This window comes from Dermacentor albipictus, chromosome 1 (genome assembly GCF_038994185.2).
Source record: "Dermacentor albipictus isolate Rhodes 1998 colony chromosome 1, USDA_Dalb.pri_finalv2, whole genome shotgun sequence".
In the NCBI taxonomy this organism is placed as follows: Eukaryota; Metazoa; Arthropoda; class Arachnida; order Ixodida; family Ixodidae; genus Dermacentor; species Dermacentor albipictus.
Window position 1 is genome coordinate 407,453,248 of NC_091821.1, and position 13,806 is coordinate 407,467,053.

General features: G+C 42.7%; 1 protein-coding gene across 1 annotated transcript in view; it reads right to left on the reverse strand.

The window, feature by feature from the left end:
• LOC139054704 (protein Loquacious-like) overlaps positions 1–13,658 on the reverse strand; it is a 34,964-nt gene extending 21,306 nt beyond the window's left edge. Inside the window, exons 1-5 of the mRNA XM_070532169.1 lie at positions 13,504–13,658; positions 8,868–8,927; positions 8,433–8,562; positions 3,274–3,456; positions 2,360–2,610 (exon numbers count right to left, since the gene is read on the reverse strand). Coding sequence (XP_070388270.1) covers positions 2,360–2,610; positions 3,274–3,456; positions 8,433–8,562; positions 8,868–8,927; positions 13,504–13,516 — 637 coding nt within the window. The 5' untranslated portion in view covers positions 13,517–13,658. The remainder of the gene's footprint in view (positions 1–2,359; positions 2,611–3,273; positions 3,457–8,432; positions 8,563–8,867; positions 8,928–13,503) is intronic.
• Positions 13,659–13,806: the final 148 nt, after the last annotated feature.

The window sequence follows — 13,806 nt, forward strand, 5'->3', positions numbered from 1 at the left end:
ACATAGTAAGCATTTGTTTTTGTTTTCTTAATCCCTCGACAAGTTGACATTCAGTTAATTCGGGCTTTTTTTTTTGGTCCTGTGAAATCCAAATTAATGAGGTTTTGCTGTACAAGCTGCCATCCTGCAGAAATTGTGCAATAATTTTTTTCCCTGCTTAGCATTACATTGCTGCTGTCTTGTGAACCATTTTGTCACATGACTATGGCATGCACTACAATTTTCTAAGCAGGCCCGTACAGACAAGGAATTAAGCCAGATGTTTTAACACAAAAGGAAAATATCGTGACTAAGTAACATGCTGATATATAGCTGATAAATCTGGTTGCTAATCAGTTCCTTACTGCCATTGTGGCCATGACCACATTACAAGTTGCTGGGCAGAGCATAGTACTAGTAAAGTATATACGTAACATCAAGATAGCAGAAAAAGAACACAGTTACCGTATTTACACGATTGTAAGTCGACTCGAATGTAAGTCGACCCCCCCATATCGCGTGACCGAAAAAAAAAAAAGAGAGCATACCCGAGGGCACATTCAATAACGAAAATTTATTAGTAGCTGACATGGTCACTGGACTACTCGTCTTCACTAGTGCTGTCATCATTGCTGCAGTCCCACAGCGCGTCTTAGTCCAGCGAAATGCTAAATTTGGCAAACGACCGCACCAGGACATCTTGCAGAACAGCAGCCCACGCCAAATGCACCCAACCACACGCAGCCGTCAGGGAGGCTCTTTTGACAGGTCCAGTTGGCGTAATTTCACAGTCTTCTGCCGCCAGCCACTCGTACTCGCGGCGGAGCAGAACCTTAAAATTAAGGCGAAGGTCTGGGCTTGTTTCACGACCACGTCGCACTTCACTGGCAGGGACCGATCACGCATTTCAGCGACGTACGCCGCAAGCTTAGCCTACAGCTCCGGAAAGCGTCCAGACTTTGGCACGTGGGAAATTTCGCACTTGTCACAGGTGAAAATTTCGCTTTGCTGCAGTCGCCACTCTCGCACCACCCATTTAGAAACATCGAAATTGCGGCCCGCTGTGCAGTGATTTGTTTCTTCGGCGTAAAGGATGGCAGCCCTCTTGAACGCTGCTGTGAACGAGTGCCGAACGATTAGTGGGCCTGGAGCACTCATGACGACTGGGGAAGCATAGAAGTAGCACAAAGCCGGCAGTCAAGTGGAACGCGTCAAACCAATGCCAATGCCTTCAAACAGAGAAAGAGCAGCCCATGAGCAGCCAGCGAGCGGTGACTGCTCTTCCATGAACTACCGATACTCCCCGCAAGCGCCCCACATGGGTCTCAGTTGACGTGGCATAACAGTGTAAACACAGTTGCCAACCAATAATTTCGACAGCTTCACGGCACCGCCACTTGCTTCATAGACATAACTGACGAGGACTGAAATTTCCAATGCATTACAGTGCGCCATTCAATGATTTGGCCTCTGCCTGCATGAACTTGTGCAAATTCAACAATGCAATTGAGCACAAAGAGCAATGTTTTGGTTCCGACACAGTGCCTGCATTATATAAAAAGAAAAAAAAAAGAGAAGTGGCAAAACCCAGTCGATCCAGTGGTCCCCGACTGCGCCCAAGCCATGTGACAAGTTGAGCTGTTAAGTTGTAAAGATACATTTGCGGTTTGCCGTATGTGTTCCATGTGTCCACAATTTGTTCAGTTATGTGTGAACTAGCAACATGGTCCTGAGCAACTTCCTGAACAGTTATTGCGTAATTTTGTCGCTCTAAATCATCAAGCAGCTTCAAATGGTGCCAACTCCACCTTCACCAATTAAATTAAGTTCTAGGGTTTTATGTGCCAAAACCACAATCTCCTGATGAGGCACACCCTGGGGGACTCCCAATTATTTTGACAACCTGGTGTTCTTTAATGTGCAACAGATGCATAATACATGAGTCCTTTCGGAATGCAGCTGCCGCGGCCAAATTCGAAATCGTGACCTCGTGACTAGGGGCACAATGCGTAGCCACTGAGGTGCCTATGTGGTAACACTATGTATGGTATTTGAAATAAAAGGCAAGGAAGTACAGCAGACTACGATGAGTGTTGTTTGGCACAGAAGACAGGAAAATTTAGTTGCAACCATTGTTTGTTTACTATTTTACCATGTAACTATGTGAAGGTCACTTCGGCAAAAATCGCTATGCAAGTGTTCTGGGTTACTGCACGTGTACTGGTCATGTTTTCTCTGTCAGTGGCTATAAGGGATACTGTAACTCTTGCATGCAGTAGTGCCTAGTATGTTTTCTTTCTGAGCAATGGTTTAGCCAACCAAGGCACATCAAAAGTGCTATCCACAAAAGTGATTCCAAGGCAGAGGCAATGAAGCTGACCCATTTCATTGAGGTTGTTGACAAGGCAGGAGATGCCAAAAGTGCGCTCGTGGGGTAGGCCATCCTCAATGACTGTCTCGTAGAAAGGGGGCCGCCAGCGAAGCTTCATGCAGAGCTCTTGCAGCTCCCCAACTGGGTTGCCTGCAATGCCGTCGTCCTCGGCCCCAGATGCCGCTGACGCCGAGCCCCCCAGGGTGCCTCCCAAGGGTGTGTTGCCAGGCAGCCCATTGTTGCTTGGTGCCATCTCACCTCTGCACAGGCACATTAATCATACACATTCCTTTGCCACAGTACCTCGCAGTGTTCACTTAAAAAAGAACTTTGACATTGTTCCCATAAGCTCCCCTCCCCTGCTCCAGGACATCTACCATTAGCAACTTCTGGCTGCTTTTCCAATAAGCTTTTTTTTTTTACTATGTTAAGGCAGTAAGTTTATAAACATACCAGAGATAAGGCACAATTGGAAAGAGCAATGCCTAGAACAAGCCCTGGCCAGTCATGCAAAGCTACTATGGACAGATGTACCAACGGTCGTGGATGACCTCACAGCATAAACTGTAATTTATTTGTTAATATGTACAAGTATTCCACATTTACATTGCTGTTGAGTTGCAACCTCTGACAATGGGCATAAAAATCTATCAACAGTAAGATTCCTATTCATCCCAGCTAACAGGAACTGTTCCTCGTGGTATGTCTCTGTGTCCACGGGTATGTGAAAGGCTTAGAAAACATGACTCATCCCGGGCTTCAGCAAAGCACTAGCCCAAAAGATAGCAACACCACGCAACACGTTTCTTGCCCCCATGCCCTATACATTGTTGGGGCAATGGATAAGTTGATAAATAACAATTTAAAAAGTTACAAACAGACGAGCTGCCATGTTCAGTGAACTCAAGAAATTGCCAACTCACACTGCTGTGGTCACCGTCTCTGTTGGATCCATGGAAGGAAGGTCCTCCATGACTGCAGCCCGGTACTTTGCAAATGGACCATCATCGGCAAGCAGCTTTTCAAGGATAGCCCTGGCAGCAGCGTGTTTGGCCTTTTTCTTGCTCTGGCCAGTGGCATTGGCAACCACTTCACCCACCTGCACCCTGTAAGACAAGGCAGCTACTTTAAAGGGGAAAAGTTAAGGCGTTGAACACACTGGTGTCATAGCAGAAACAGAGGATATGCAGTCAATGTGTAAATAAATAGGGGAGATGGATGGAACAACACCTTGGAAACTTAATGGGTTTAATGTACAGAATCTGGGACTTGCAAGGCCTTCCAAACTGAGAACAAGGACCAGTGCAAGGCAGTGGACAAGGATTGAGAAATTGCACGCAGAGAATTCTTAAGAGTTCAATGGAGTAAAACTAAACAACAGCACTAGCTGCAGGTCTTTGTATACAAAGAGGCACAGTTTACAGGGTTTTAGACCACTGTCTGTATGGCCTAGCCCAAATGAAAGAGAAGTATGCCTGATACCTGGCATAAGGATTTTGCCCCCAGAACATTTCTGAGGACTACCAGGAAGTGGACCCAAAAAAGCAGTGACCCATGACGTTATTAATACAAATTATAATACTACAGCATACAATCACCATTTCCAATGGTGACGCAGCAGATACAACAGCATTCTCTCCCATATTTCTTTAATAAACACCTGACAGCTTCAGAATATCGAACAAACTTAAGAGGTGCACCTATTGAAAAATTCCTAGCAGGCACCCCACTGTGAGCAAATGCATGCTCCCTACTTCTGACTTTAGATTGGCCAACCAGTGCCACCTTCCCAGAGTGCTTATTTCATTTTCTTGATGCTCCAAGAAAGACAACACATGCAAGTAGAACAAGAAAACAAATTGCAAATTAATCTCAAGAGCAGAATGTTTGTGCAGTGTGTCATTTGTCGTTTTGTTCCCTTCACGCATTGCCAGCATCGACGATGTCCACACCACAAAATAGATGTCCTTTGCTTAATTCAAAAACAAGTTGTCATAGTCGCAAATAACTAGAGATGGACAAACATGAAAATTTTATCAAACACATATACGTAGCATCGAATAATGATAAGCGCATGCATTAATTAGCAAGTTGGTTTATTTTAGCATGCTGAAACATTGCAGTTATATTGTCATTGGTAAAAAAATTAAACTAGTAAGCCGTTATACAAAAAGATTGTGTATTTGGCTCATGTTAGCTTTGAAAAATTTAATAATTTCCTCCAGTTCTCTGTTCTCGCCAACCTGTGCCTTATGATACCGCATCAATTTCCCATAAACTCAGAGGCATTCAACCCTGTACCAGTTGTTACTCATCGTATTTGCTGTCAAGCAATAAGCTCATTACTAGGGGTAGAACCTGCACAAGAGTGCACCCCTAGCTGTTCGCAAACCCATGCCCCTTGCTACTGAGAGGCTGGCTTTCCTGCATGCTTTGACGGCCAGTGGCCAAGTGTGTTTTAGAGATGAAATTTTGCGAGCAGCATGAAATTATAGCAAAATTCAGCACAAAATCACACACTTTCTTAAATGAGATAGAAATAAACGCTAAGAACCATGTTCGCTCCACCATGGCCAGCAATATATTCCATGTGATTCGAATATTCGTATCCAATCGAATATCCGAAAATTTTGAATAACTAGTTTTCGAATCGAATATGAATATTAAATATATAATCACCATTACCACCAGCCTCTATTTATGTCCACATTTAGACCTCTCTCTACGACCTCCAATTACCCCGTCCTGTGCCAATCGATTCCAGCTTGCACCTGAAAATTGCCCAATTTCATCACCCCACCTAGTTATTTGTAGTCGTTCATCTACAGTTCTCTTTTCCTGGCACCCATTCTGTAACTCTAATGGTCCACTTGTTATCCATCCTACACATTACATGGCCTGCCCAGCTCCATTTTTTTTCTCTTAATGTCAATTGTAATATAGGCTATCCCCGATCGTTCTCTGATCCACACTGCTCTCTTCCTGCCTGGTAACATTACGCCTAACATTTTTCTTCCATTGCTGTTTGCACGGTCCTTTTATCAACCTCTAAGTTACTGCCCCATATGCTAGCACCAGTAGAATGCAGTGATCTACACCTTTCTTTTCAATGATAGTGGTAAGCTCCCAGTCAGGATTTGGCAGCGCCTGCTGTATGGACTCCAAGCCATTTTCATTTTTCTGTAAATTTCCTCCTCATGATCAGGGTCTCCTTTGAGTAATTGACCTGGATAAACATACTCCTTTACAGACTCTAGAGGCTGACTGGCAATTCTGAACTCTTGTCCCTTGCCAGGCTATAGAACATTATCTTTCTCTTCTGCATATTAATCTTCAACCTCACCCTTACACTTTCTCTTTTAAAATCCTCAAACATTTGTTGTAACTCGTCCCCAGTGTGGCTGAACAGGACAATGTCATCTGCAAACCAAAAGTTGCCGAGACATTTGTTGTTGACCCTCACTCCTAAGCCTTCCCAGTTTAATAGTTTGAATACTTCTTCCAAGCATGCAGTGAATAGCATTTGAGAGATTGTATCTCCTTGCCTGACCCCTTTCTTGATAGGTAACCTCCTACTTTTCTCACGGAGAACAAATGTAGCTATGGAATCTTTGTAGATATTTACCAATATATTCATGTATGCCTCCTGTACTCCTTGATTAGATAATGCCTCTATGACTGCTGGTATCACTACTAAATCAAACGCCGTTTCATAATCTCTGAAAGCCATATAGAGGGGTTGATTGTACGCTACAGATTTCTCGATCACCTGATTGATGACATGGATGTGATCCATTGTAGAATATCAGAATATCCCTCCCAGAAGCCAGCCTGTTCTCTTGGTTGAGTGAAGGGTTGCCCTTATTTTAGTGGAAATTATCTTGGTGAATATTTTATACAATACTGAAAGCAAGCTAATGGGCCTGTAATTTTTAAATTCTTTAATGTCTCCCCTTTTGTGGATTAGTATAATATTGGCATTCTTCTAGCTCTCTGGTACATATGAAGTCGTGAGGCACTGCGCATAAAGGGCCGCAAGCTTTTCAAGGACGACATCTCTATTTTTGATTCATTCAACTGTTACACCATTTTCTCCTGTCGCTTTTTCCCAGGTTGTGTCTTGCAAGGCCTTTCTAACTTCATTGCTAGTTATAGAAGGAGCCTCTGTATCCTGTTCATTACTATTTTGAATGAAGGTAGCGTGGCTGCACTGGGTACTGTACAGGTCAGTACAGAATACTTCCGCTGCTTTTACTATATCTTCGAAATTGCCGATATTAGCCTGCTTATCTTTCAATGCATACATCTTTGCTTGTCCTATGCCAAGTTTTCTTCTCACTGATTTCAGGCTACGTCAATTTTTTACAGCTTCCTTAGCCTTTCTCCTGTTTTAATTTCAAATATCCCTTACTTTCTTCTTGTTGACCAGTTTTGACAATTCCGTAAATTGTGTCTGATCTCTTGAGTTGGAAACTTTCATGCTTTCTTGTTTCTTTATTAGGCCCTTTGTTACTTGGGAGAGCTTACCTATTGGATGCCTTGGTGCCTTACCTCCCACTTCAATTGCTGCTTCTGAAATAATCCTAGTTACGGTTTCATTCATTACCTCTATGTCATCTTCAGCTCTGTTCTAAAGCTGCGTGTTTGTTTGCAAGCACCAGCCTGAAATTGTCCGCTTTTACTCTTAAAAATATATTAAAAATTTTTGAATATTCACACACCCCTTATTTAACTAAAAACAGATTCAACTGTTTTATTCCTTCTTTCAGTCACTGCAGTTTTTCCAGCTGCAATCGTAAATTCCTACATTTCACTTGGCGATTTCTCTTGAGATGGCTCATTTCTGTATGTTTCTTGTTCTTTACAATTCCTGGTTTTCGATGCCTTCCAGGTTATTAGACATTCTGGGGCATTCTTGCCCCTTTCCTGTATTGATAGTGTAGCAATGCTTATGAGCTCGATAGTCACCGTGGATGGTCTTGGAGCTACTTGAATGCCATATTGAATGTCCGTGCACTTCAAGATGTCTGCGAATACAGCCTCACTTTAAGATCTGCAAGTGTCTCTTCTCCGTTGGCTCAGACGGTAGCGTGACCATCCCAGAAGGCGTTGGTCCTAGATTCAATCCCCTGACCAGGACGAATCTTTCAAGTGCAAAGCTTTCTGAAAAACACATAAGCGTTTCCATTGTACCTTTGTGCTACTCTCTTGTGGATGACCAATTTATTCCTTTCAGGCTACTTGAACCTGCCCAGAGTGGCACTGATTGGCAATACCACCAGCACAGCTGATGATTTCTATTGGCATTCCCTTCAAAATGGCGTGGCAACAAGCAGTCACCTAGCCTGCGCAAGCTAATAAAGTTCTGCTTCATCTATTGCAGTCTAGCATTTTCCCCATCTCTCCATTTTTTTCTTGCATCATTGAAACCTATACCTATACCTCTACATTGTACAGTTACCTGTGCCTGTACCAACCCCAGTTCTAACAAGCTCTTCCTTACTCTTTTTCCCATCAATGCTCTAAACGGCTTTTACTTATGCCTATTTCTGACCAGTTAATGCTCCTACCTGCGTCACATCCTAGCACTTCTGGAAGGTGGATGTTCCCTATAGTTCTTGCTTAGTGAATATTGTTATGTTATAGTGACATGGAACCACCACCCAGCAAAGCAAGTGACATTCAGCAAAACCAGAGTGGCGAGCGCACTCGCCTATATCGTCAAAATCTGATTTGCGTGTCAGATGCTTCGGCTATTCATACTCGACTCATTTAATGTTCCAGCGTAACCAGTGGTGCTCGCACAAGTTCTAGAATGTACAACACTATTTGAGTCATGCATGCAATCTGATTAAAACGGTTCAACGACAGCACGGGTAACAGACAGAATCGGCTACAAGAATAGATAATCTTCTGATACATGCAGGTGCACCTTGCACAGAGCAATGTTTGAAATTTGTTAGCTGGAGAAAAGCGGTCACCAGAAAAAGATAAACAAGTACATTTGCTAATATTGCAGCATTCCATTGCAATGTGCTAAAGCCTCTGAACTTATGCTGCAGCAGACACACTAACAGCTCACCTGTACATGAAAGTAGGTGCATGCACTGCACCTTCAACAGACAGCAGCTTGTACTCCGGAGTGAGGCAGTTGCGGGCACACAACTCCTGAAGGATGCTGATGGGTGTTTTCTGGTTCACAGATGCAGCTGCTGCAAATTGCATGGGAGCATTGAGAAGACAGGAGACAAGTCAAACTACGATGAGAGCCACTGAGGTGCACAAATCTCAATGAAACTTGTACAATTTCATCGGCAGTTCAGCTATAAGGACCAAACAGTGTCTAAAACGTGTGCAGTTTTCACACAAACTAAATTGTAAGACTGGCATGAACACTCTCAGTTCATGCCATCAAAAGGTTAGCTTCTGCTGGTCTTGACGTCAGCGTGAAAGTAGAAATGTTCGTGCTGACAATTTACAAAGCTGCCTATATAGAAAAAGTGTGTAGGATACTTACTGTCATGAGCGACCATGTTCAGCTTGTCAGCAGGCATGGAGGTTTCAGCAGCAATGAAACCTGCATAAAGCAATTATTGTTCTGTTTTGTCTGTGGAGAAGAGTGGTGAAACATGAACAGTCAAAACTGGTTGTACCTAGCCGTTAGCACTCCTGTTCCCAGCATATGCATGTTAATTATGTCATCCCTGTCATTACAATTAGTGGCTTTCTAGACCGACAGGTTCAGTTTTGGCACATTTTGTTTTGCTGATTTAAAATTAGTTGTTTTCCTGCATGGTTAGGTAAATTGTGCACAAAAGGAGATGCACCCTTCAATAGGTGTCCCAGGTGCAAGACACTCTATAAAGTAATCTGCCATTTTGGTAATTTTCGAATGAGCTGATAACAAGTTTCATTCATGGCCGATTCTAAAAAAAAAAAAAAGAAAAATTACGCAGCCTGACAATTATGAAGCACTGATCCAACTTTGACAACCAGTCAGTAGCCTGTAGTGAGGAAATACTGAGATATACAAATCCTGGCATGGTAATAGTAATAAATGGAATGGAAAAGGGGACTCAAGGCTAAAAGGTCTTTGAATCACCGAGCACAGTCGACCTGAACTCTTTATTCATTACAGCTAGGCTAAAATATCTCCTAGGCCTTGCTGGCATATGTAGTGCTAGATCTGCACACAAAGTGACCTGATGTTGCTTTCCGCTCTGAATGGAGGCAGATTAATGCAGATTGTAATTTGCATTAAAGGCCCCTGAAACACTTTGTACAAATTCTGCAGACATGTGGGGTGCAGCTACAGTAAGACATTAGCACCACAATTTAAGTAAAGTATTTCATACTAAGAGAGCTACAGATGATTACGAAATACCCTCCTCCTTAGCCATGCTTTTTCTCAACTCATTCACCGAGTGATCAGGCTAAGCTCTGCCTTCACTGGCTCTGCGTGATGTGACGTCGTGTCATCTACTTCCGGTTGTCTTGGAGCCAGCACGCGAAGCCTCTGCAACATCTCTGCTAGCCGCCTGGCCACTGATCCCCCGCGAGAGCTATCCAAGCAGTGCATGCTATAAGTGTTCTGTTGCAGCTCCAAGTGTGTCTGTTATTCCGGTAACTGCAGGTGAACTGGGCATTTCGACAGATGGGCAGAGGCATAAACTAAAACCCCTCCATACTACTACAGCTGTTAAGCTGATGGAGGTGCTTTAGTGTAAATGTGGGCAGCCTGCATAGTGCAGCTACCTGGTGGCGTAGAGCTTAACTAGCCAAACACAGAGCTACTATTGCTGTAACAAAGGGTAAAACATTTTAAACATTTAAAACAAGAATGAGTTCACGATTATGCTCCTGCCGAAAATTTACACCAGCAGCAAAGTAGAATACACTTCGTTACTGCTATATTAGCTCTGTGCTTGTCTGCTTGAGCTCTGTACCACCAGAAAAACTAAAACATATCAGACACACTAAAACTCTCCAATGCGGTAGTGATCCTGCGGCGTGAAGTGATGGCCGCAAACGCGTAGAAGCTGGCGCAGATTGAATACTGACAGCCCAATGCACTGCAGCCATATCGCTCACATGTTTGCCTTGCAGAGGGACACAATGTTGCAGCTTGACATGTTGGCAATTGCTAGATTTGTAGCCCACAACGTAACAAGGGCTATCCATGGTGCTTGTGAAAAGAAAACTTGAGACCAGCACGGTCCACGCAGCTCGCTTTAACATGGAGAATGTTGTAACACAAGCAGTCGACACTTGTTCTGTGCCAGAAGTGCTTGAGTGTAGTGATAAAGCGACGTGGGTAGCCAATTGGATAGCTCACTCAACTGATGTCAACTGGGATAACTACGTCAATTGGGAGGGGGTGGCTGAAAACAGGATAGCAGTGCCGCTGCAATTAGTAGCAATGCACATATTTGAAACATTATAACAAATTCAACGCTTTACAGAGAGCCCTTCAATGCATCACTTGGTGGTCAGAAGGACCTATCCTGACAATTCAGTACATTGGTACAAAATCACCAAAATATTTTCAGGGTCCCTTTAAACCTTTTCATGGCATGAAGGTTTAAGAAGAAGCCAATAGACACAGTTTCGTGAATTCTTCACTTAATTTGTTCATTTACATACAAATAATCTTAAAACCAACGTTAGTGTCAGGGTTCCTGCTAAACCAAACATGCTTTAAACATTGCCTGGCTTCAGTTATGCAATTACAACACTTGGCACTAAAGTAAGTGATTAAAATTTAATAAGGAAGTCACAGGAACTATAATTTTACACAGACTAACAGTATGAACTGAGATCACTTTATGAAGCATAAGTGACCTAATTAGAACCTGTGGCCCTATTTCTTGCAAGCAACCAAAAAGAGAATGCACAAGCCTTCCAATTTTAAGGCCTCGGGTGCCTCCTAGTGTATGTTCCTCTCACTTCAATGCTTCTCCGAAAGAAGTTGCTCATTAGGCCATGGACAGAGCCGAGTAAGTTGCCTACTTTACCTCTTCTGGCATTTCTGCAACGTAGGGGTGGGCTGACTGCTTGCTTAGGATGCGTTAATTCATGCTTAACTGGGGCTATTATGATACAATGGCAACATTTCAGTCAATGACATAACATACAAAAAACTAATTGAAAAACAAAAGAAAAGTATTTAAAGGGAGACTAAAGAGAGTGGCAGTAAGATAACGTATATTAGTAAATTATGTTTTTAGGACACTAGAAAGCTCTATCAAATTGTGAGCAGCTCGTTGGTAGACCAGAGAATAGGCAAAAATTGAAAATAGGGGTTGACGCCCCTTTGCAGTTCTTGCACCAGCTTTTCCTGGCGTCACGCATTTTGACATCACCTCCTGTCTAGTTAATTTCATAACAATAAAGACTACATTGCATCCTAAATGAACCAAAAACAAGCTAATAAGTTTTAAGGAAATTTTATGTGCTAGAACAGACAAAATTAAATAAAGATAACTTATATCAACATATCAACAATGTCACATGGCATTGTAGTTTGGGCATGAAAGTTTGAAATTCGTCTTCTCTGCTAGTAAGTAACGCTATTCCACCAAATGGAGGAAACAATTTTGAAAGAATACTTTCCCATCTGAGCTGGTTTAGCATTTATCTTAAGTGTCCCTTTAAGGAATACTCCCAGCTTCAAAAACAATGAATTTTATTTATGGAGGACATTGCTTTGATACTTAAGAGCACCAAACATGCTTCTCTTAATCTCTTTTCTTGCTTTACTTAAAACCCAATTTCGCACAAATTCTTCTGACAGGTGCACTTACAACTTATTTATAAATGAATAGTGTTAGACAAAGCTTGGCATGTTTCGTTCAAGCAGAATCCACTGTGCTATTAACTAGGGCCATACAAATCAATATTGCGATATTGTGTCATTTGAAAACTGATCATATGAAATGGTTGACACTTTTGGTTATTTACACTGTTTAAAAGCTAAGGCACTTACACTTATCACAAAGACTCATTGCTCAGCTCACTTAGACTACATTACTATGAAACAATTCCTATTATGGCTCTCCAATTGAGAGTCACGATATAATGACCATTTGTGGATTTCTTGATCAGCAAAGAAAAGAAATAATCTCTTCCTCCTTTTACATAAATTGACGCACTTGATGGAAAGTGAGAAATATTTATAATGAGTACTGGAACACGATCCAACATTCAATACGAAAAAGAAAAAGGGGGGGGGGCAGGCGGGATCAGCTAATTAAAAAAAAAGAACGAAAGGCAAGTAATCAATAAAAAATCATCAAAGTGCACCACGGTAGTGTTTTGAAAGATTGCTATATATCCCCCACCCCACACCCCTTGCGAGGACACATGAGCATGCGTGCATCCACGCGATGCGCTTAATATTGCATTGCTGAGATATCAGCTCTCTATGCGGGCGCAAAAGTTCGCTTGCCAAGTTCTGATCAGAGAGGAGAGAGGAGGGCGGAGGTAGAGGAGGGCAGATTAGACGCACGCCGGTGCGTTCACTACTGATCGCGGTCCGCAGTTCAGAGCATACCACCATGCTACAAAACCTTTCAGGAGGCGCTGAAAGGCACACCGCATCTTATATTTTACAGCAGATGTAGCCCCGCCGTCCTGGATAAACTATAATAACAGGAACTCCATTCTCCACAATGAGCCATTCATAGCGGCATTTGGCTTGGATTCCCACACATTACCTCATTAGCAGCGAAACACATAAGCCGCAATGCAGAGTTCCTGCGCTGCAGCGCTTGTTTCGACGGCGCAGACAAACGTGATGCAGAACTTTGTACTGTGTCGCGCTATTTGAGGAAACACAGGCGTTCAGGGCTAAAGAAAGACGGCGAACTCAATGAAGTGTGGCCTACCGGCATTTGCATGCCTTTGGTCACTCCTGGGTTTTGGCTAACCACGAGTCACCCAAATACCAGATAATCACATGCCTGCAGCAAAAAGATAAACTAGAGCAAACAGTGAAAATGGGGAAATGATAAGCCGGAAGAGCGTTGCGGAAAATAATAGCGCACGTATATTTTTTTTTGTTACAGAAGTGGACGCTTTGCCTCGCAACAAGCACGGTGGAGGGAAGGCTTGCAGCACACAAGGTGAAGACAGTGCATAGAGAACAGTCTTACCCGTGGACTCCATGCTTCACTTGCTCTTTGAACTATATCTTTTGTATTAAATAAACACAACACGTGCAGGACCTCCCGGACTACAAAAGAAAAGTCGGGTCCAACCCACGGACCACGGACTTGAAAAATTGCAGAAAGCGCCCTCTATGCGTCGCTGTTCTCTTAATGCATTAGCATTTATATAACTTATATAACATAACCATACAAAACTTTTTAAAATAAGCTCATTTTATGTGTCGTACTTGTTTTTGTCTGCGCGTAAGTAACTTTTACTATTTTTAATGTTTGCCTTGACAAGCTTTT